This window comes from Cotesia glomerata, linkage group LG7, assembly GCF_020080835.1.
Source record: "Cotesia glomerata isolate CgM1 linkage group LG7, MPM_Cglom_v2.3, whole genome shotgun sequence".
Classification (NCBI taxonomy): domain Eukaryota; kingdom Metazoa; phylum Arthropoda; class Insecta; order Hymenoptera; family Braconidae; genus Cotesia; species Cotesia glomerata.
The window spans coordinates 14016088-14039493 of NC_058164.1; the positions used below are offsets into that span (position 1 = coordinate 14016088).

Genomic DNA, 23406 nt, shown 5'->3' on the forward strand with positions numbered 1-23406 from the left:
GTTACTAAATTTATCTACGTAAGCCCTGATTTAAGCCCTGTTATGATTTTCTTCAATTATTTTTGTTCGAAGGGATTCGTCTGGTACCTCGACGTTCCCTTCGCACAAGATTATTGTTATTGGACAGTCTCTTAATTCCTGTAATAAATAAGCTTGAATATCTAAATCGTCAAATTCATCTCCCTGCTTTGCACAGCAAAGTGAATGGATGTCGTGTTTGTGCATCGACTGTCGAAGATTTCTCAATCCTTCGATCAGGTCGATTGGGTCTAATTTTTCGAAATATTTTGTTTTGATAAATACCGTGAAGATTTTACAACGACCTAATTTGGTGACAAATACGTACCCCTTTGTAGGTTTTGAGGCGTGAAGGTCTTCGGCATTTATAAATTTTAAGTCGCAGAGCAGCTTCGCTACGGGTTTTATTATCTCGCAATCAGCTGCTAAAAAGTGTACTAAGTGGTCTCGGGCATAAGTAAGCCCGTCTCGGCTGTTTGAAAATTTGATTTTTATTTCGGACCCTTTTGGCGGTATACTTTCGTCTGAACTCGAGGGTGAAGATATTCTTGGTCGATGGCGCCTTTCAGCAAAAATATCTTCAGCCTCTTCGAAAGTTGGAGGGTCATAGGCGACAAAGGGTGGTCCAAATCGGCGGTTCCCTATGTCGTCCCCCACTATATTACTTCTGCTTGGAGTTGTTTCACGTCTATTTCTATCTGAATCGCTAGACTTTTCTGAATTACTGTGCGGTTTATTATTATTATTCATTTGCGAGCTATTTTGTCCCTGTTCCGTTTCGGTAAGAGTGTCGTTGGGTTTAGCCGATTCGATTTCGGCCCTTTCGTTTATGGCTTTACCGTTTTCATCTACGATTTGGCCGCTAGTATGGTCATAATGGATACCCATGGCCGCTAGTTCGTCAGAAATGAGGACTCTTGCGAAGATTGGAGTTCGGGGTTCTGGACCGTCTCCTAAATATCCGATGAACCGAGATCGATTTACGTTCTGAGGGGTTAAATTATTTTTGTTTCTTGTATCTATGTCGTCGACAGAAGTCGAAGGTTTTAAGATGATGGGAGGCTCCGTTTCACTGTGATCTTCGGTTCCTTCGGTTTCTTCTGTACTGATATTGCTGCTTGATCCTTCTTCGAACTGGTCGCTGTTATCTCTCAGAAATTCGTCGACGTTAATTTCGAGTATTATATCATTATTTAACGAGTCTTCTTCACTTTGCCAGAGAGTTGGGTGTTTGTCTAAGGACTCACGAATTGTTTTTGCGGTCTCCGAGCTCATCCGTTTTATTTCGGCATACTCTTAGGGAGTGTAATTAGATATTGCTTCTTCTCTACGGATTCTTTCTATTGCTCTCTCTGTGTAGACATTTTCCGTTAGAGGTCGTCTTTTGAGGAGTTCATCAAACATTTTTACTAGTTCTTGGGTTTTTCGCCGTTGTTTTTGTGGAACGATCTTATCGTTGTTCTTTTCGGCTTCATCTTCTTTCTCTGCTTCGTCGTTCCCCTCTTGGCCAATGTCTGGAGTCGGATTACTTGTTGATGGTCCTGGTGTGGAGGCTGGTAGGAAGACTTCGTCGTCCCCCTGTTCTTCATTTCCGGTTTCCTGTGTCTTCTCCGGGTCTTCTGAAGTTATATCGAGGTTGCTAATTTCGTAATAATTTATTCTCGGTGGGATTCGCGTTTTTCCCATCTCCCTTTTCCTAAGACGAGAGGCAATGATCTCTCTAACTTCAGGAGCGCTGCTGACTCTTGGTCTATTTTTAGGTTTCGGAGGGCGACCAGGGCGTTTGACCGCTTGAATCGCCTCCGAGTCAGAGAGTTTCTTACCCGATCCTTTTGATTTCGGTATAGCAGAAATCGGTAGCGCTAGAGGATTGTTTTCCGTGTTATTATTTATCGGGTTTCCTAAAGGTTCAGGACGACCTTCTGGGTTATACAAGAGCCCTTCCGCGTATTTCTCGGTAATTTTGTGGCGGACTATGACATTAAATTTGTATCTACTTAATTTAGAGCGCCATTTAGCTTGTCTTTCGGTGGCAGTTGCGCTATCTCTTAACCAGGTAACACAAGGGCTACTAGTTATGAGAGTAAAATTTTTCTGGAGATACGGTCTGAGTTGTTGAATTGCGTAGACTACTACGAGACATTATTTTTCTAAGTCTGTATATCGAGTTTCAGTATCGTGAAAGACTCTTGAGACACACGAGACTATCTTTTCCCCGTCTCCGTCTGGGTCATCGTCCTCCACTGTCGTTGCTTGACTGAGAATTCCGGATATATCTGAGTCTGACGCGCTGACAGCTAGGATGAAGGGTTCGTTAAAATCTGGATATTTTAGGAAAGAATCTTCACAGAAGGCATTCTTGATATCATTAAATGCCATTTGTGCTTCCTCTGTCCATATGAAAGGTTTAGTTTTTCGCGTAAGATCGGTTATGGGTTTAGCCCTTTCCGCGAAATTTTGGATAAAACGTCGGTAATAATTGGCAAGTCCCATGAATTTTCTGGCTTCCGTATGATTTCTAGGTCGTAAGGCATTTTTAAGTGATGAAATCTTTTTCGGGTCTGGTTTTATGCCCTCTTTCGTTATTACGTGGCCTAAATAATCTACTTCCGGACAGAGAAATTTACATTTTTCAGGTTGGAGAGTGAAACCCGCTTCTCTCAATCTATTGAATAATCTTTGAACTCTCACCCCATGTTCTTTCAAGGTTTTACCATAGCTAACTAAATCGTCGATATAAATAAATAATTCCGTCCCTTTTAACCCGCTTAAGGTGGAATCCATCATTCTTTGAAAGATAGACAGAGCGCATTCTAGGCCAAAAGGCATGCAACAATATTCCCAGTGGCCATCTGGGGTAGAAAATGCCGTTTTTGGCGCATCTGCGGGATGCATTGGGACCTGGTTGAAACCCATGGCGAGATCGAAGACGCTGAAGAAATTAGCGTCGCCCAACTGGTCTAAAATATCGATAATTAGGGGTAAAGGATAGGCATCCCCTCTAGTGATTTTATTTAGTTGCCTAAAGTCGATAACCATTCTATATTTTCTTACAGAAGGGTCATTAGATTTTTTTGGTACAATCCACAAAGGTGAATTGTACGGAGAGTTAGATTTTCTAATTATTCCCTGTTTTTCAAGATTTTCGACCTGTCTGGCAATTTCTTCCCGATGTTCTGGGGGAAATCGATACTGTTTTATTCTCACCGGTTCGTTGGTGGTAGTTTAAATCCGGCAGGTGAAATTTTTCAAGCAACCCAGCTTGTCTCCAGGGAGATGAAAGACGTCGTGGTTGTTTTTTATAAGGCCTTGAACTTGCTCTTTTTCTTCTTCATTTAGATGACCTAGGGGTATTTTCTGAAGTATGGTCTTAATACGTACTTCCGGATTGGCTATACGACTAGAATTTTTGATGAAGGGGTCATCGGACTCGTCCCCGTCTGAACTAGGGTTACTGAACTCGAAATCTTCGAGTGCTTGGGGTCCGATGTCTATGTCGACTGAATGTCTTTGAATTAAGATTAATGACCATACACGTGGCATACCCATTCTCTACCTTGACAACGGCCTCTTCTCCAAGGACTCCTTCCGGGAGGTTCATTCGAGGGAGGTATCCTTCGCTCTTCTCAAAGTCCTGGACTGGTATTGCCACTACTATTTTCATACGAGGTGGTAATGTATACCGTGAAGAAGGCTTTGTTTCAAGGCTAAAGGAGGTTGTTTTTGTTGGAGAAGATAACAAAACCAAAGTTTGATTGTCATAAGAGATTTCAGCTTTTTCGGTTTCAAGGAAATTGTTTCCCAGGATTCCCACTCCGGGGAATGGTAAATCCTCCCGACAAACTTGAAATTCGACTTCGATATTGAGAATTTTTAATTTAACTACTCCTAGGGTCTCAAAAGTACTGTCGCTGAGACCTCGGAATTTCCTAGCTTTTCTAGTGTCGATAATTGTTTCAGGTTTTAAAGCGGATACATTGATGAGGCACACATCCCCCCCTGTATCGATGAGGAATCGCTGGTAATTACCTAGGAGCAGATTGCACGAGATATATACCTTTGGCCCGGTTCCTAGAGCGAGGATCTTTTGCTCGGGGAACTCTCGTGGGTTGATGATCGGTATTGGTTGAATAGCTCTGTTTTTCATTACTAGAGTGTTCCAGTAAAACGAGATGGTTAGACGATTTTGAATAAAAAATTCATTTCCAAGGATAGCTCTATAACCGCCGGGTGGTTTTGGTACGAGGTGGAACGTGATTTTAACTCCGAATATTTTTAGACTGATAGAACCGGTTATAGGCATTGAGCTTGTAGCAATACCTCCAACTACTCCTGTATTTTCGATGTTACAGAGGACTTCGTCGCATAGTTCTTCGATGCAGAGTAAGTTAAGGTCAGAACCGGTGTCGAGAAGGGCGTTTACTCCGCCTTTTCGAAGTGCTGGGCTTCGTAGATGGACTGTAGGGCCTCTTCCTGTAGTTAGACACTTTGGTTCGTTCTCGCCTGGGCTCGTAGCTCTCCTGCGGTCATCAATTGAGGGTTCTGCTGTTCTGCTGATGACGTCGAGTTGTTCTGGATTGATTGTTGTTCCAGTCTCGGTAGAGACGTTGGTTCCGTCATAGTCGATTGATGTTCTAAGACTTGCTTCTGGGAATTTTGCAGAATTGATCGAGGGTATTGATTCTGATAACTGCGATATTGACTCCTTGGATACTGCTGATAATTGCTGGGAGTCCTCGTTGAAGTGGACGGAGACTGGACGGGCATACTCGCCATTGCCTCCGGTTGACGAGCGCCCGATCCGTTTAAAGGATCGTACGAGTCTCGACGTTCTCTCTTTGGGCAGAATGGGCAGTTGCAAATAATCGAAGGGTCCGATTTGTGCCGTAATTTTGCCTCTTCCGATTCCTCATCTTCTTCAACGCGTACCACTCTTTTAGTGGGACCTGGTACTCCCGTGTAGCGATTTTGATTGTAATTTGGGAGAGTTCGTGGTCGATAATAATTTTGAGTCCTAGGCATGTATTGCGTATTTCGCTAGGTTCCGAACGCGAAAGTGGAGCCCATTATTTGTTGTTCTACCTGATAACCCGGGCTGTAGTGATTGTCTTCATACGTGTCAGGAAATGAGTCATCGTAATACCCAGGAGCGCTTGTTCGTGGACCTTGGCTGTATTCTTGATATGCCAAAGTGCGGGGTAATTTGCGATAATTGCCACGATCGTCATAATCACGAGAAGATCTCGGCATTTGCGGATAATGTCGGTTACCATCTTGTCCGGATTGTCGGTGAAATTCTACCGAGGGTGGAAGTGATTCTCCCGGAATGAGTCCGTCGTCTCTCATAGATCGCCTTCGTTCCGGTCTTTTATACGCGTCGTTTTCAATGGCCAGATACATATCGGTCAAAGTTTCGGCTTTTCTTATTTTACATAGGCACCGTAAGAGGTCTGGTAGGTATTCGTACAGGGTAGTAGCCGCTGTTTTTTCAAATGTACGTTTTACTACGGCCCGATCAGCTTCGGAAGCATTGAGCTCGATACGACGAACCATCTCGCTTAACCGGTAGTAGAAATCTTCAATATTTTCCGTATCTTTTGGAGCCGCAGCAGCCAGATTTTTCTGCCACGTGATATATGGGTCGCCTCTTTTGAGTTTTCGACCTAGGACTAGTAATATATCTTCTACCGAGCCTAATTCGACATGTTCAACCAATCTCTTGGCTCGTCCATATAGTTTTTGGGCTATATGACGGGTGAAGAAGTCTTGGTTGTCTGCTGGAATGCTCGGTAGCCAATTTCTTACTATCCCATCAAACAATTCAAAATCTTTTACGGCGTTTCGCCCTTCTCCGTTAAAATAGAGAAGGGCATCGTGTAGCTCTTTGGCCAATGTTTGTATTTGAGTTTTAAGAAGTTCCTCGTTTATAGAGGCGTCGATACGGAAAGTTCTTCTAGCCATGATTCCAAACGGGACATCGTTTGTACAAGGGACGAAAAACGTTCCTTCTTCGTCCTCGAAGAGTTCCACGATCGTAGGGTGGTCTAACGTGAGGTAAAATTCAACTATTCCGGGTAAATTTGAATTAAGACGAAGGTTAAGAAAAAAGTTTTCGCTCAAAAAACTCGAAATAAAGGAAAATAAAAAAAAAAAAAATCGAATTTTGTATGATTTAAATCGCGATGTATTTTTATCGGTCACTAGGTAAGTAGGTCACAGCTGTAGAGTACAATACACCGGATAAAAAGATTAGTTATCGTGTTTATCGAGTTGCAGTATGTTGAGTACGGACGGATAGACACGGAAGAGTTGAAAAACGTGTGTTTACTATAAGCAATTTCGAGATAGCAGTAAAAGAAGAATCGAATATTTTAATCAGACAGTAATGAAAAAGAAATTTTTATTGTCGGCGAATTTGATATGTAAGAAAAAGACGACAAAACAAAAAAAATTTTTTCTCCCGTTTTTTTTTTTTTTTTTTGAGTTTGGCTTTCTAGGATTTGGAAGAAAGATGATTAACCAAAAATTTAAGTTTTTAGGTTCGGGGTGAAGATTTAGAGTCGATCGGATGGAGTTTGTACTCGACCGGCGCCTTGATAGGGGTTTTGGCTTGCCGAATTTTTAATATTGTTTCGTAAAGTTAATGAACGGCCGTAAAGTTTTCTGTGAACTTTGGTCGACCAGCCTTTTTTTATCGGTCACGTTCTTCGCGGGCTCAGTATCTTCTTCCCAATATTTAGTTTCTATCAAGGGGCGGTGATATACCCTTCCGTTGATAAAATCTGAATGAACTTGTTTTAAGTGATATCGATAGCCCGACCGTCTATTCTTTCCCATCGGCTCTTTAAAGTTTCCAAAAAAAATTTTTATATCAGCACGTAATAAAAAATTTTATGGCCTCTACAAATCAGACAAAAGAAAAAAATTTTTTGACAAAAATATTCAGTATCACAGAAAAAAAAATTTTATATACAAAAAATGTCTTGTTATTCACATTGTAGCATCTCGAGTCAACAGAAATTACGAAGAGGGAGAAAACCAAAAAAAATTATAAAAATTTTTCAAATTTTTAAATATTCTTTCTTATTTTGGTAAAAATTTATTTTTAACCAAGTAAAAGGTGTGATCAAGGGGAAGTGCTAAATTTAAAGCACCCTTCCCAAGAGTTGAGTTTCGTGAAAATTTTCTCAGCTAAAGAAAGTGCTTTTTAAGCACCTTTCCAGAACTGGGAAACTTTCGTGTAAGAGAAGGTGCTTAATTTAAAGCATCCTTCTCGAAATATGTAAGTATAAATGTAAAGCTTCAAAATAATTTTTTTTGCCAAAATAAGTTCTTGTTAACTAGTGATGAGGGACAAGAAAAATAAACTTCTATAAATAAAATTTGAATAATAGAATTTAAAAATAATACCCGTAAACTGCTTAATTAGCAAAAGAATTCTTTAAACGGACGTACAATATTTCTGCTGACAAGAGATACACGTGCGAGTCCACGTGATGCGAGCCGCACCTCGAATAAAGAAACGTCAGCTAATCTTTATTTTATTATTAGACTAAGAAAAGAAAGTTATAATAGAAGGTGAAAAAGATAATGAAAAGAAATGATTTTATTTTAAATTTTATAACTCCTTTAAATAAATGAAAAGAAAATTCTTTAGCAAATTATAAGAAAAACTTTGATGTGAACAAAAAAAAAATGTTAAACAGAAATTAGAATTTCTGGAGTAAATAGTATATATATAAAAAAAAATTTTAAGAATTTTAAATGAGACTTGAAAATTCATAAAATTTAAGAATAAAAGAAACTGATAATTTTAGGTTTTAATAAAGAGATTTTTAAACTGTCAAAACTAGAGTTTACTTAACAGTAGAATTTACTTGAGAAAAAAAAAATGGAAATAGATCGAGAAAGAAAAGAAAAATAATTTTTTGAAAATTTAAGTTTTCTCAAACGAAAATTAAATAATTTCGTACTCGAAATCCCAGACGCTGCCACCAGTGTTCTTTATGTTATGTCCAAGGGCGTTTAAGTGGTAGCGTAAACAGTGGAAGTTTGGACTAACGATTTAAAGAATACGCAACGGAGGTTTTAATTCCGTTGTTTAATTATTTATGTGGGACGTTTTCGACGGACGAATTTACCACGCCTTGGTTTGAGACTGATTACGGATATTATTAAGAATAAATGTAGTTACTCTTTGCAGGATTTTTAGTTATTACCGGATCCGTGATTCCGGGGCTGCTGTTAGCGCTTTTTCCTGGATTGGGGTCTTCTGATTGGTCCTTGCAGCGGATGGATTAGGATAGAATCGGGCTGTTTATTTTACAGGCTTCTTATTTTGTAAAATGAACTGATTTAAAACTGATTTTACTTTTATTTAGATTTATTTTTGTAAACGCCAAAACTTACACTTTCACAAATTTGGTTTTAACGTAATTTAATTTAATGAATTTTAATAATTTGATTGAGCTAACGTCCTCCAGTCCCCCGTAGGATAAAGTGCGCAAAACTAGCTTTTAGGAAATTTTGAAAAGACTTAATAACCGAATTCTCGCCTAAGTGCAGAGCAAATTAGAACTTTGAGATTCCGGTTCTCTAAAATTTATTTACTGGTCAAATTCTCGCCTAAGTGCAGAGCAAATTAGAACTTTGAGAATGCGACTCTCTAAGATTAAAACTAATACGTGGCCTGCCGGTTAAACCGCGTCCAAACTTCCTCTAAGTGCAGTGCAAATTAAAGTAAAGGACTCTACAAGGCACGGGCCCGTCAGTTAAACGCGGAAGTCGAATTAACCAACTAAGACCTGGTTTACACTTAAAACTAATACGTGGCCTGCCGGTTGAAACCACGTCCAAACTTCCTTTAAGTGCGGTGTAAATTAAAGCAAAGAACTCTACAAGGCACGGGCCCGTCAATTAAACGCGGAAGTCGAATTAACCAACTAAGAGAAGGCGTTGGCTGTTGATCGCCTTTTTAAATGCTCGCGGTGCTGAGGTTGCAGAAGTCCCCGCTAGTTAACCAGCAGTCGCGTAGCTTCTATTTTATTGTGGCTTTCACGCATGGAGAAGTCTTTCATCTGCGCGGACGATTTAAATTTAAAGAAAGAGAAGAGAGAAAAAAATTTACGGGTGGACATAACATTTGTCATAATTTACATAAATCTAGAGTCAGGAAATAATCATTAAAATCAATAGAATTTGTTAATCTAAATTATTTAGTAAAAAAAGGGTAGAAAATAAAAATTGTAAAAATTCGTCAGAAAAAAAAATTACACTAAAAACTTGCGACAGAGACGCAAGACCGAGCGAGAGCGTCAGCCATCTTGTCCCGCGCGAGAACGCTGAGTAGAGGACACTCAAGGTCGAAACAAACGTCTCAGTTTGTTTAAAATAAAATAAACTCAAGTAAAATAAGTTTCAAGAGATTTAAAATAAAATATAATAGAATAATCTTTGGTCATAGTTTCACATTTGCGATGAAAATAAAATTTAGTAAAAATTACTGCTGATAAAGGGATTAAATTAAATGGCTCAGAATTAAATAAAATAATTTGTATTAAATACAAATAATTTAGGAAGAATTTAAGTTTACTCAATTATCGGAATTTATTTAATTTTTACTAAAATAAAGATTAAAATTTATTTAGTAATTCTCGGACATAATAAACGGATTTAATCCTCGATAATTCGGAATTGGACTTTGGATAATTATTGTTTGAAACATTGAAGATACGGCAGTGATTGAGGAAATAGGAAAATAATATTTTGGAAAATTATTTATAAATTGGAATCAAGCGTTATTATCATTGGAATTTAAGGAATATAGTGTGGTTGTGTGTGAGTAAAGAGACTATCTCGGTTTCATGGTATACTCCTCTGGCTTCGGGGTAGTTCTCTTAGAGTAGCGTGAAGTTTGGGGGACAGCGTGCACTGTGTGGACAGCGTGTGTAGTCACGTCAGGGTCCAGCTCAGTGGCGTATGACCCAAATTTTACTTCTTGTAATTGAGTATTTTAGTTTATTTGTTGTTAATTACTTAAAAGTTAATAGAAACAATTATTGTTATTAGTGCGGCGATTATTATTTAATTATTGTATTTATTTAGTTAATCTATATATATATAAGCGAAATACCACTCACTCATCACGAGATCTCCGAAACTATTCGCCCGATTGACTTGAAATTTAGCATAGTTACTCCATTCGTGATGTAGACGCTCACTAAGAACGGATTTTACGCAATTCCTAGCCAAAATGAATTTTCGTCTACCATCACATATGCCCTCCCTCCCTCCCTCTCAATCTTCCCCTCCCCTCCCGTGCCCTAGAATCTTTCCCCTTCCCTATATCTCTCTCTTTTTTTGGGAGCGAAATATCATTTTGACCCTCTAATCTAAGAAACCATCAGTGGCACCCGTAAATTATCGAACTCAACCCCCCTACAACCACCCACGCTAATCAACCGTTGCCATGGTTACCATTGTCATGGTTATCGTTGCCATGGTTACCGTTGCTATGGTTACCGTTGCCGTGGTTACCGTTGCCATGGTTACCGTTACCATGGTTGCCGTTACCATGGTTACCGTTATCATGGTTACCGTTGCTATAATAACTGTCAAAATGATTGATTTTAAATTTTATCGATTGACTGTTGGGACAGTAGGAATTCATAATCATACGTTTTTAAGAAAGAATAGCTAAATCATTAATAACTGAAATAACTTATATGTATTGGAATAATCATGAAGGATGAACTCGATTATATCATAACACAGATAAATTAAACATAAATATTATCAAGTTGATATTGTTAAATGATTATACTGATTTTAATGATTAAAATTAAAATGGTAAATTGTGTCTGATGCGTCTTCTCTAAAATTTTACAACGATATCGTTAAATTATTATAAAAAACGGTCGATTTAAGATAATTTCTAATAAAATGAGTAATAATAAATATAATTTTAATACCACTTAATTTGTTATGAATTTATTAATAACTAGCTGATACCCGCCCGCTTCGATAGGAATACAATAAATTTTTATGGTGTAACCTAGATGAAAAATATAAACAAAATGGTTAATTTCAAAAAGATAATGAATATAAATTTTGAATTAGAGAAAAGTGATTGTTTGTGATGACTGGTGTTAGCGAGTATTAAATATATGAGAAAATTATTTTATTATTAACATTTTTTAAAATTAAAAATTATTGACATTTTTAAAATTAAATAATACTATGAAGCGGAAAAGAATAGGAGTTACGGATAATTATTACGTGAATCGTTCCAACATTCACGTAACAGAATAATTGGAGGAGGAAGAGATTGAGAAAGAAATAGGAAGGACCTTCTTAATAAGAGTTTACAGAATATGCGAGAAAAAATTCAGATAGCTCGGACAGGGATTCGAACCCAGAACCTTCCGGTGACATGTCGGCTACTCTACCATTTGACCTATCCGGTCTAGACTAAATGTTTAGGATAACATTATTATAATGGGAACGCATCTCACTACACAGTACGTCATGGGTGATGCGGAAATCTGTCTAATGACAGATTTACTGACTAACTGACCCATTGATTGATTGATTATTAATAATAAAATACTTTTCTCATATATTTAATACTCGCTAACACCGGTTATCATAAACAATCACTTTTCTCTAATTCAAAATTTATATTAATTATCTTTTTGAAATTAATCATTTTGTTTATATTTTTCATCTAGGTTACAACATAAAATTTTATTGTATGCCCAGCGAAGCGGGTGGGTATCAGCTAGTAATTTTATATTATTGTTACCGAAGGTATGATTAAATTAAGAAAATAAGCGTGTGAGAAATTATTACGAAGCCGAGCGAATTAATTGTAAAAGAAATTAAAAGACTGGGAAAATTATTCTAAGTTCCGAACAAGATTTAGTATGGGAAAGTGATGAATGGATATAAAATGAAAGAAATGACGATTATTATTTTGTAAGAAATAATTTAGGTAAGCGAAGATTTTATAAGTCCCGAGGACAATTTAGTATGGAAAATCAACGAATGGATATATAATTGTTATGTCCACCCCAAAAATTTTTTCCTTTAAATTTAAATCACCCGCGCAGATGGAAGACTTCTTCATGCGCGAAAGCCACAATAAAATATAAGCTACGTGACTGCTGGTTGACTAGCGGGGACTTCTGCAAGCTCAGCACCGCGAGTTTTTAAAAAGGCGAGCAAAAGCCAACGCCTGGTCTTTGAGCAGTTAATTTGACTTCCGCGTTTAACTGACGGACCCGTGCCTTGTAAAAGTCCCTTGTCTTAATTTGCGCTGCACTTAAGACGAGTTCAGACTCGGTTCAACCGGCAGGCCACGTATTAGTTATTAGTATCTACGAGTCGGGTTTCTCAAAGTTCTAATTTGCCCTGCACTTAGGCGAGAACTCGATAAATAGATAAAACCTAGAAAGTCAGATCCCAAAGTCTTAATTTGCCCTGCACTTAGGCGGGATTTTGACAAGTAAGTAAATCTATAACCGGATTCTCAAAGTTCTAATTTGCTCTGCACTTAGGCGAGAGTTCGGTCAATAAGTATAAAAATCTTTTAATATAATATCTTTTAAAGCTAAATTTGCGCACTTTACCCTACGGGGGACTGGAGGACGTTAGCTCAAATAAATAAAATTCATTAACATAATTTACGATTAAAATTACAATTGTGAAAGTGTAAAAGTTTTGGTATTTATAAAAATAAATCTAAAAAAGAAGTGAAATTCCATTTGAGTTCATAAATTTCATAAAATAAGAAGCCCTTAGAATAAGCAGCCCAAATACATCCAACTCCATCCGCTGCGAGAATCAACCAAAGGGCTCAATTAAGGAACAGGCGCTAATAGCTGCCCTGAAATCACAGATCTGACCATCAACATAGTTCCTGTAAACGGTAAGTACATCTACTCTCAGTAAATCTGTGAACAGTCTCAAACGAAGGCGTGGTAAATTCGTATATCGAAAACGTCCCACATAAATAATTAAAAACAACGGAATTAAAACCTCCGTTGCGTATTCTTTAAACTGTTAGTCCAAACCTCCACCGTTTACGCTACCGCTCAAAAAAACGCCCTTGGACATAACATAAAGAACACTGGTGGCAGCGGTGGGATTTCGAATACGAAACTATTTAACTTTCGTTTGAGAAAATTTATAATTTTTAAATATTTCCTCTTTTTCTTTTCAAATCTGTCTTTTTTAATCAAGTATATCCTACTCTTCAATAGTAAATTCAAGTTTATTCAAAGTTTATTTCTATTTAATCTTGACAATTCTAAAATTTTTCTTATTAGTTAAATTTATCAAGTTATTTTATTTTTAAATTTTATAAAATTTTTCCTTTCTAAATTTCTTATAAAATATTAACTCCTGAAATTTTAGAACTTTTGTTGAAAATTTTTTTTCTGATTCACATTAATTTGTCCTCATAACTCGCAAAAGAATTTATTCTTTCGTCATATTAAAATTTTTTTTTAAAGGAGTTATTTCGATATTTAGCAATACTATTTTTCATCATCGGTTTTCGACCTCATATAGGTTCTTAACCTTTTGGTATACTCTAACTTATCGTAGTCTAATATTGCAATAAAGAATCCGCTGACGTTTCTTTATTCGAGGTGGTTGCCTCACGCGTACTCACACCTACATTCTTGTCAGCAAAAATATTCTTCTTCCGTATTGAGAAATACCTATACATTTTTTTTTGCTAATTAAGCAGTATTACTTTCGACTTAGTTATTTAAATTTTTAAAAAAAAAATTTTTTTTTTATAAATTCTTCTATTTCCCTTTTAAAATTTTTTTTTGACTAAAATTATTTTAAGCCTATTACACATATACTACATCCTACGAGAAGGGTGCTTTGAATTTAGCACCTTCTCTTACAAAACACTCAGAGAAGTTTCCCAGCTCTAGAAAGGTGCTTTAACTAGCACTTTCTTTAACTGAGAGAACTCTCACAAAATTTACACAATTACTTGGCCAAAATAATTTTAACCAAAATAAGAAGCAAAATTTGGTATTTTCGAAAATTTTTTTTGTGTATATTCTTTAGGTTTCGTAAATCGGTTTTTCGACTTTCAACTATTTTAGAAAATTCTTTCTCTTCCCTCCCTTAGTCGAACTTTTGAAAATTTTTTTGTATTATTTTGATTTTGGGGAAATAAATTTATCCAAAATTTTTTTTTGCGCTCGGTTATCACGTCAACTAACTGACGTTCCGTTTTTTTATTTTTCTGTTTTATAATTTTAAATTTTTATATTTTAAAAATTTTTTTTCTTCTCCCCGGGTTTATAATAATAAAATTTAAAAAAAAAAAAAAAATTTTAATTTTTTTGAGACTGAAAAGCCGATGGGAGAGAATAGACGATCGGGCTATCGATATCATTTCCGCAAAGAACGTGATCAATAACAAGGCCACCGGTCCGAGAATTATTAAAAACGTCACAGCCGTTGCTGGATTTTACGAAAAAATATTAAACCTTCGCAAAGTCCAAGCCCCTATCAAGGCTCCATTTGAGTATAAACTACATTCAATCGACTCAAAGTCTCCACCCCTAGACAAAACTAAATTTTCATAAAAAAAAAAATTTTTTTATTTTTTTATTTTTTTTTATTTCGAATTTTACGAACGTTAACGCTCCAAAGAGCATAAAATTCTTTTATTTTTTTCTCATTTATTTTTATTCTGGAATAGTTAAATTCCATCTCGGATTGAAACACCTTATAATAATGACACCCGTACTGAGACTGAACGAAGACGATCTAACAAAAATTGCGAAACACAATTTTATCGACAAATTCGCAAAATAATAATAATAATAAATCGCACAGCAACTCAGAAAAATCCAACAATAGACTAACTACATGCGGGAATATTACAGTGGGGGATGACGTAGGGAACCGCCGGTTCGGACCACCCTTTGTCGCCTATGACCCTCCAACTTTTGAAGAGGCTGAAGATGTCTTTGCCGAAAGACGTCATCGACCAAGAATATCTTCACCCTCGAGTTCAGACGAAAGTATACCGCCAAAAGGGTCCAAAATCAAAATAAAATTTTCTATTTGCCGTGATGGGCTCACTTACGCGCGAGACCACTTAGTAAACTTCCTAGCAGCCGATTGTGAGATAATAAAACCCGTAGCAAAATTACTCCGTGACTTAAAATTTATAAATGTCGATGACCTCCATGCATCGAAACCTTCAAAGGGAGATGTATTCGTCACCAAGTTAGGTCATTGCAAAATTTTCACGGTATTCATCAAAACAAAACATTTTTAAAAATTAGACCCAATCGACTTAATCGAAGGACTGAGAAACCTTCGTCAATCAGTACACAAACATGATATTCATTCGCTTCGCTGTGTGAAACAGGGGGACGAATTTGCCGATCTAGACATCCAAGCATATTTATTACAGGAATTAGGAGACTGTCCAATAACGATAACGTTATGCGAAGGCAACGTCGAGGTACTAGACGAATCCCTTTGAACAAAAATAATCGAAAATCAGCTCGAATACTAACCCAATTTCCGGATTTAAAAAAAAAAAAATTTATCATATAACGACTATCTAGCGAATTTAATTTGTAAAATATCCGAGATTCAACGGATACCCGCGAAAGATATCACTAGAGCAAAACACGACAAATGGGAAACGAAAATTATCCCACCCAAATAAGGCTAAACCAACCAGCCGCTGAAATTTGACTAAAAAGAACCCAAGTCGTTTGTTTCAGAAAATCAATCCATCACGAATACTGTGCTACTTCTCCTCCTGGGGCTCGCATACCTGGCCTGGGGCGCAGGGGAAGTCAAAATAAAACCAATGGAGGCAAATCCAAGTCTTCTGTATGACCCGTTCAAGAAAATCCATCTAATACGAGAAGAATGGCAACTGGTTAGCTCCATCAACGTCGAAAAATTTCGAAGTCTTTGGGAGGCTTACGAAATATGCGCGGTAAAATTTAACCATTCAATCTGCATGACATATATGAGAGTCAATAGCCATCAGGAAATGGAGGCAGAAATTGAACAAGCACAACATCAGCTGAGACAACTCCTCGAAGATCCACGACTAGAAGAATTCGACCCACGAAACCGCACCAAGAGAGCTCCTTGATTCGGCTTCGTAGGCACAATTGCAAGAGAGTCAACAAGAATAGACCTCATCGCCCCGAGTTCCAACCAGTCATTGGAAAAATTAAACTCGAGCCTAAAATTCAACAACGAAGCTTCAAATTCATTCACAAAAATTCAGGATCCGGTTACAATCATCGACAAATTCGAGCCATGGGACCAAGGGCTAGAAGAAAATGAAGTAAAAATGTCATTAATAGCTCTGGACCACCAAAAAGGAAGAAACCAACCGTAAATAAAGAACAGGGGGACGACGAAATCTTCCTACGAATCCCTACACCAGGATCAACTACGAGTAATCCGACTTCAGACATTGGCCAAGAGGGGGACGACGAAGCAGAAGTCAACGAACCATGTCCCGACTGAAAGACTACAAATCACCGATTTAGACAACAGAACCTCAGCTTCAACTTCGTAGAAGTTAAGGTAGTACGGTTATGAATGCAATTTTTCAAGAATTTCTTGAAACTCAGAATATAAGCAATTAAATGTATAATACATATGCTGTTAAAATTTGAAGATGATTTACCACACCAAACCTGAGATATTTGCAATTAAAAATGACATAATTTGTACACGTAGCATGGGGAAAGCGTGGGAAAATGACCAATTTAATTTAATTTATCAATGAATTACTTTCACCATCACTATGAAAAACTAATATTACTTAGAATACTGTATTTTGATAATATAAAAAAAAAATAGGAATTATTTACCACGTAGTTTCAATAAAAAATTAAAATAAATAACTCGATTTAGCGATTATTTTCTGTAGAGGGGATACGGTGACTAGTGGCATGGAAACTATGTGGCAACATTGTTACAAGTAAAATGTCGGAGCAAAGAGAAATGGCGCGAATTTTCAAATCAATAAAATATATTTTAAAGGAGATCCATTTTCAACTTTTGTTTAATAACAATAATTGATGAATATTTACATGAAAAAATAAATTTTATAGCGTTATTCTTTTATTTAATATTAATTATAAAATTTAATACATAAAATATATCCAGCGATACAACATGACAAAGTATTTTAAAACCAAATTCTTATGACAATAAATTTTTAATTATTGCAATATTTTATAATCACAAACTTTTTCTTAATTTCATAAAAACACATATATTTATCATAATATATATCACATTTTTTTTGTAAAAAATGAACACAGCTTATCTAAAACCCGTTTATCTTTGGTAATATTCGGTTTATTATCACTTCCTGGTTCTTTACAAAATTTTATTAATTCGTTAATTCCACCATTCTCATATTTATTAATTAAATCTTGGTATTTTATGGCTTGAGACGCCATTTTCCTTAATATATGACCAGATAGAACTCCTTTTAGTGGAGATAAACAGTCCATGCCAGAAGCAGTTTTCTTTAATTTTTTAAGATGAATCAAACACTCTCTGTAAGATTTAGAGCTTTCGAATAAATGTTTGTTGTCCGTCAACGAAACTAGTTTCTCTAAAATCTCAACATCGTATAAAGCTTCATGGAATTTATCGTCAGAGTTAACATTTAAATGATTCTTAGCTAATTCTGACAGTTTATATTCACCCGAAATCTTTTTAGAAGTAAAATTTTTCTTGAATAAAGGCAAACTATCAGAAAATCCTGCGATTTTACTGAAGGCAGGTACCATCGAACATTTCAAAATAGAACGCAGTAAATGCGATTTGTCAAACGTAACATTATGTGCAACAAGTAAACATGGCTTGGGTGACATTTTTAAAAACATTAAAAAACTCTGGAGAGCTTTTTTTAGCGGCAACGATTCTACTTTTTTAGCGTGAAAGTATAAATCACCGTTAATATTTTTTAATCCAGTATGCGCGGAAGCTTTATCATCAATGATTTTTGTAGGATTAATATAGACACTAAATTTTCGCCCTTTACAAGATGCTGCAATTTGAAGAATTTCGTCACTTTTACGGAAGCCCGAGGTTTCTAAATCAAAAAAAACTAAATTGCATGTCTCTGGTGACATTTGAATATCTGGACCTTTAATTTGTGATTCGTCAAAGGCTTCAAAATCTTCACCGTCTTGCGACAGACCGCAGTTAGATTTATATTGCACGCCTTCGGAATTTTCATTCTTCTTTCTTAATTTCTCACGTTCTTGAGTTACGAGTACACGACGTTTCTTGGCAACCGGCAGCTTTGCATCTATTGCACGTTTCTTTCGCTTATTATCTGATAGCTCTGCATAAAGCGAAGTGTGTAACCCTGGTGACAACTTTAGTTTTTTTCTAATTCCAACGATACAAGAATCGCCATCATTTTTGGTACACACAGAACTAGCGAGACGATAACTTGATGATTCGCTTTTGCTATAGCAAATGTTTTTTGGCGATTTATGAGCCATTATATTATTGAATGATTCATTAGCTTGGCTCGAAGCAGGAATTGAAAATTTATTTGCACTAGCAGCGTACTTGTCACATACAGCTGATAGTTGATCAAATAAAGTTAGGTTTGTAAGCAAAATTGTTTGTTCCCCAGAGCCACTTCTGCGACAACACCAAGATCCACAATTCTCGTGGTTATCGTACAAATGATTAGGTATATTACGTATAGCTTTTGCTAAATTTTAGCTATCACCTACATTTTGAGCCAATGCATAACTAAAACATTTTTTTATATGATCAATACTATTTTTTTTTATTTCTTTAAAATTCGACAATTTCCATAAATCCTGGCTAAAATTTTTTTTCAAATGATTTTGATCAGCAAGTTTGAAAATTTTTTTAGGGTTCCCTCGACGAACGGCTGCGATAGTGCAGCTATCTTCATCGCCAATTAGTACTCGTGCTTCAAGATTAGCTTCTTTAAGAACTGTGCTGTTGTTTACCAAATCTGCTCCTGCAGATGCTTCCATTGCTTTGGCACTACCGACGAAGTTTTTCCGGCAATCATGATCTTCTTTTTTCCTGCCCAAGTCACAAAATTTGCATTTTCTTATTCTATCAGCATAATCGAGAATTTTGCCACTCAAGAAACCTATAATAGTACCATAACCATTGAGACTATCGTAGCTCTTTCCATTTCCTCTTTTACTCCATCCCATGTCATAAGATACAATAATACTAACAACTTCTCCGACAGCTGAATCATACGTGGTATTGTTGTTTTCATCTAAATCAACTATTGACGATTTTAATTTGGCATGGTGAGGGTAAATTTCTTCGACGATCTCTTGAGGCCTAGGAAGAGGAAAGGGAGATTAAAATGGGATAATAAGAAATCAGGGATGTAAAGTTTCAATTTTAAATTTCATCAGCATTTATTGATTTAAACATTACATTAAAATAAAAATCAATAATTAATGCTGCTCTGTATTCAGCAATAAAATAAAAAATAATACAAAGTTTGACGGAGAATTTTAAATCACTGTTATTTGGAGAGTATGAGAACTAAAATTAGTTTATAAAATATTTACAATTTAGACAAGTAAGAATAGAAATTATTATGAAAGTCTAGACAACAATTAAGTCCAAAAATTATATACAATTCGAAAAAATTCTACATAATTCAAAATAATTATTTACAATTCAAAAAAATTATATATAATTCAAAAAAATTATATTCAATTTAAAAAAATCATCTACAACTCAAAAAAATAATAGACTTCTAAAAACTCTGTTTCGTTGATGACAATAAATCAATTCAAATCATCCTCATATGATCAATAAAAAATTATAAACAAAAAAAAATTGTTACTCCGTAGCTCTATCAATTTCAATTAAACTTACAATAATTCACACAACTTGTCTATATTTTCATTGACAAGTTGTCGCTCTTCCTTGGCAGCTCTTTTACAACTCTCCTTAGCAGCTTCTTCGATTGCAGGACCAACTTCTCTTTCATATCTTTTAAATAATTGTGGCGATATTGTTGGAATATTGGCACATGCCAATATTTTGTTTAATCCAGTGCAGCCATAGCCAGCGTGTATAGCACCTGTAATAAATATATTTATTTTAGTATTTGAACTTTTACATAGAAATTTAACTATTATTGTTTTTAAGTAAATTTAAATTATCAATTTTTTTAAATTAATATTAATTAAATATTTATATTTATTTAACTTACCAAGAACTACACCTGTATTAATGTCTGAGTGATTAGATTTATTATCAGCTGTACGATGAGTTTTACTCGTTGGAACTATTGTTATTATATCACATTTAGTGCACTTAACTTTTAAGATTGAATTCAGCCCTAAATTTTGTTCGTGCACAATATTATCAAGACAAAGTATTTCAAAACATTTTACACATTTTAATTTTTCGGCTAACAATTTTAAATCCACCACACGAAAGCCTTCGGATAGGTTAGGTTTATTATTTGTTGACAAATCATTGCCTTTTCTTTTTTCTTGTAAACCATTTTTTATTTTAATTTGTTTATCGAATACTTTTTTTTTAATAAATCTTCCTTTATAACGCATTCGATCACCCATAATTATTTGTTTATTTCAATAAAAATAGCCGGTTGTTTACATTTACTGCGCATATGAACTGTACATAAATTGAGTGGTATTATAGGTATAGGATAAATAAGAATAATAATAACGCGACGTTGCCACAGTTCCATGCAGAATTAAATTTCATAGCATGTGTGTATACGTATAGGGGATGTAGTAGTGAAAGAAGTACAGTCACGTTAAAAATATATTGAACACAGTCATAGTACAGCTAATGTGTTTAAGTATAGTACTTATCCAAAACTTTTTGACTGTAAAGTCGCGGAGGTACTACCTTAAGGTCGTTTATAAAAAAAAAAAAAAAAAAAAAAAAAAACTTTTTATATAAACAAACTGATGGCTCATTTGCGGAAAACTAAAAATCAATAACTTACAAAATAATAATAGAATTTTTTTCCTGTTGGAAATTTCGTTTAACGAAAATTAAAAAAAATTTGCCAAAAACGAGCCAACAGTTTGTAGTAACAGTTATTCAAGAAACCTAATAAAAAAAAAAAAAAAAAAAAAAAAGAAAACTTATTGAAAAAAATTTTTTAATATATTTTTATATATAGTAGATAGTATAATGGAAAACAGTACATTTCTCTAAATTTTGAAAGAAACAATGTTTTGCTGCTTTAAGACTCGCAAGACCGAAGATAAGAATATCTTCGGCCTTGGGGGGACGAGTGGAAACAGCGCAAAACCTTGATGAAAATTTTTTTTCCTTTTCTTTATATATAATTAATATAAATTTAACATAAATTTTTCTTTTTCATTTTACTATCACTATACTTCCATATTACACATTATCTCATTATTATATTATCTTATTATATGTCGTACAACCGTGTATTATGAATCATTATACTTAATCTCCATATATTAAACAAATTTTTTTATATTAACTATAAATAATAACAAAAAAAAGATACAACGAGCTAACGTCACTCATATAAATTTTTCAAAAATTAAGAAACCATAAAAATTTTTTTTTTTCAAAACGATTATTTCAAACGTCTAATATTCAATAAAAATAAGTATGAGTAATTAAGAGTACAGGGAGAGTCATCTAACGGCAATTATAATAGGGCCGTTAAGTCAGATACAGTAGCTTACCAACGCCCGCTCAATCGCGACCGCCTCTCAGTAAACCACGCCTACCACGATCGCACTGCCTTCAATGCATGCCGCATACACACGTACGCGTATATAGATGTATACATATACCCATAGTTATCCCCCTATCTTACCGCCTTTCAAGACTCAATTCAAAATTTTTTCCTTTCTCCTTACCCCTAGCAACTAAAATTTACCTATAAATTTTTTTTATTGTTGTGTCACCTCCTTCCTAGCTAGTCCAAATCCCACTTACCTCCTTGGCTTAAGTTCGACTACAATAAATATCATTATAATTATCATTATGAAATGGGAAAAGGAGTAGAAAATGAAAGAGAGACCAAATTTCAAATAAACGTTATTTTATTAAGAAAAAAAAAGAAAAAAAAAAAAAAAAAATAAATTTTTTTATATATAATATAATAAAAACTTTTTCTAAATAAATTCTAAAAAAAAAAAAAACTATGGATGACCGCTGACGTATCAAGTGCTGAGGCAGCTTCCCACTATCAGCAGCCGTCCGATGGAACCCAACACCTGCAAAAAGAAAAAAAAAAAAATTTTTTTATATAGTCACATATATAACCATACAACTAACATTCCAAAGGAAAATTCTAAACAACTTATACTCTCAGGGCATGGTGACCAAACCGTTGAAAACGGCCGCCATCAAAGAGACCGCCATCAACTCCAGGTCCCCGTGGTTGGGGCACATCACTTCCTCAAAAGAAGAAGAATCGGCTACACCCTCTATGCCCGAAAGGCACAAGAAGGAAGTCGCCTCAACCACCTCCGGAGGAAGAGACCCAAATAACTGCAGCAGCCAGGACACTAACAAGAGTCCTTGAGCCGGATTAATCGGGCGCGCCAAAGCCTTTAAAATGGATATAGAAGTCCTGATATCCTAAAACAAAAATTTTTTTTTTTTTTTTTTTTTTTTTTTTTCTTTTTCTTCTTCTTTCTCAAAATTTTTTTATTCTTTATCTTATTATTTTTTTTTATTTTTTTTTTTATCCAAAATTTTTTTAATATAATAAATCTGATCTTACCCTTTCTCCATAAACCATCACCACCATCTGGTACCACGTACCATACCCCTCGAAGTTCCTCGCAGTCGGGTACATCCTCTTAACTTCAAAAAAATTTTTTTTTTGCTTCGTAAAAACACACTTCATTAACGGCTGAAGCTATACTGACGCTCAGACCGGTCTCGCGAACCCGAGAAGCAAGCGAGATAAGAGAAATCATTCGTCAGCAAAATTAACACAATGTAATGTCGTTGTAAAATCTTTACAGTATTCATAATGTTACCAAGCTAGACAGTGCGAAATTAAAACATGAAGTTAAATTTAAATATTCGCGCCAGATGACGCTCTTCTCTACTCTTTTATTTAGTTAAAAATACTTTAAACAAAAAAATTGTAAGTGGCTCTCGCTTATGGAGAAGGTGGCCATAGGAAAACCGAAAAACTATACTAGCTTCTCGCTTTTCCGGGGGAATGTTATGTCCACCCCAAAAATTTTTTCCTTTAAATTTAAATCACCCGCGCAGATGGAAGACTTCTCCATGCGCGAAAGCCACAATAAAATATAAGCTACGTGACTGCTGGTTGACTAGCGGGGA

General features: G+C 35.4%; 3 protein-coding genes across 3 annotated transcripts; all 3 read right to left on the minus strand.

Moving 5' to 3' along the window:
* Positions 1–17333: 17333 nt before the first annotated feature.
* Positions 17334–19265, minus strand: LOC123269630. The gene is made up of 2 exons (XM_044735463.1): positions 18966–19265; positions 17334–18734 (listed from the first exon to the last, which is right to left on the minus strand). The coding sequence occupies exons 1-2, from the start codon at positions 19263–19265 to the stop codon at positions 17334–17336; spliced, it is 1701 nt and encodes a 566-aa protein (XP_044591398.1).
* Positions 19266–19841: 576 nt separating this feature from the next.
* On the minus strand, positions 19842–20784 carry LOC123268285. The gene is made up of 2 exons (XM_044733239.1): positions 20291–20784; positions 19842–20158 (listed from the first exon to the last, which is right to left on the minus strand). Exons 1-2 carry the CDS (start codon positions 20658–20660, stop codon positions 19947–19949), a joined length of 582 nt encoding a protein of 193 aa, XP_044589174.1. The 5' UTR covers positions 20661–20784; the 3' UTR covers positions 19842–19946.
* A 1602-nt stretch (positions 20785–22386) lies between these two features.
* Positions 22387–23079, minus strand: LOC123268288. The gene is made up of 2 exons (XM_044733241.1): positions 22832–23079; positions 22387–22686 (listed from the first exon to the last, which is right to left on the minus strand). The coding sequence occupies exons 1-2, from the start codon at positions 22955–22957 to the stop codon at positions 22414–22416; spliced, it is 399 nt and encodes a 132-aa protein (XP_044589176.1). The 5' UTR covers positions 22958–23079; the 3' UTR covers positions 22387–22413.
* Between the last annotated feature and the right edge of the window lie 327 nt (positions 23080–23406).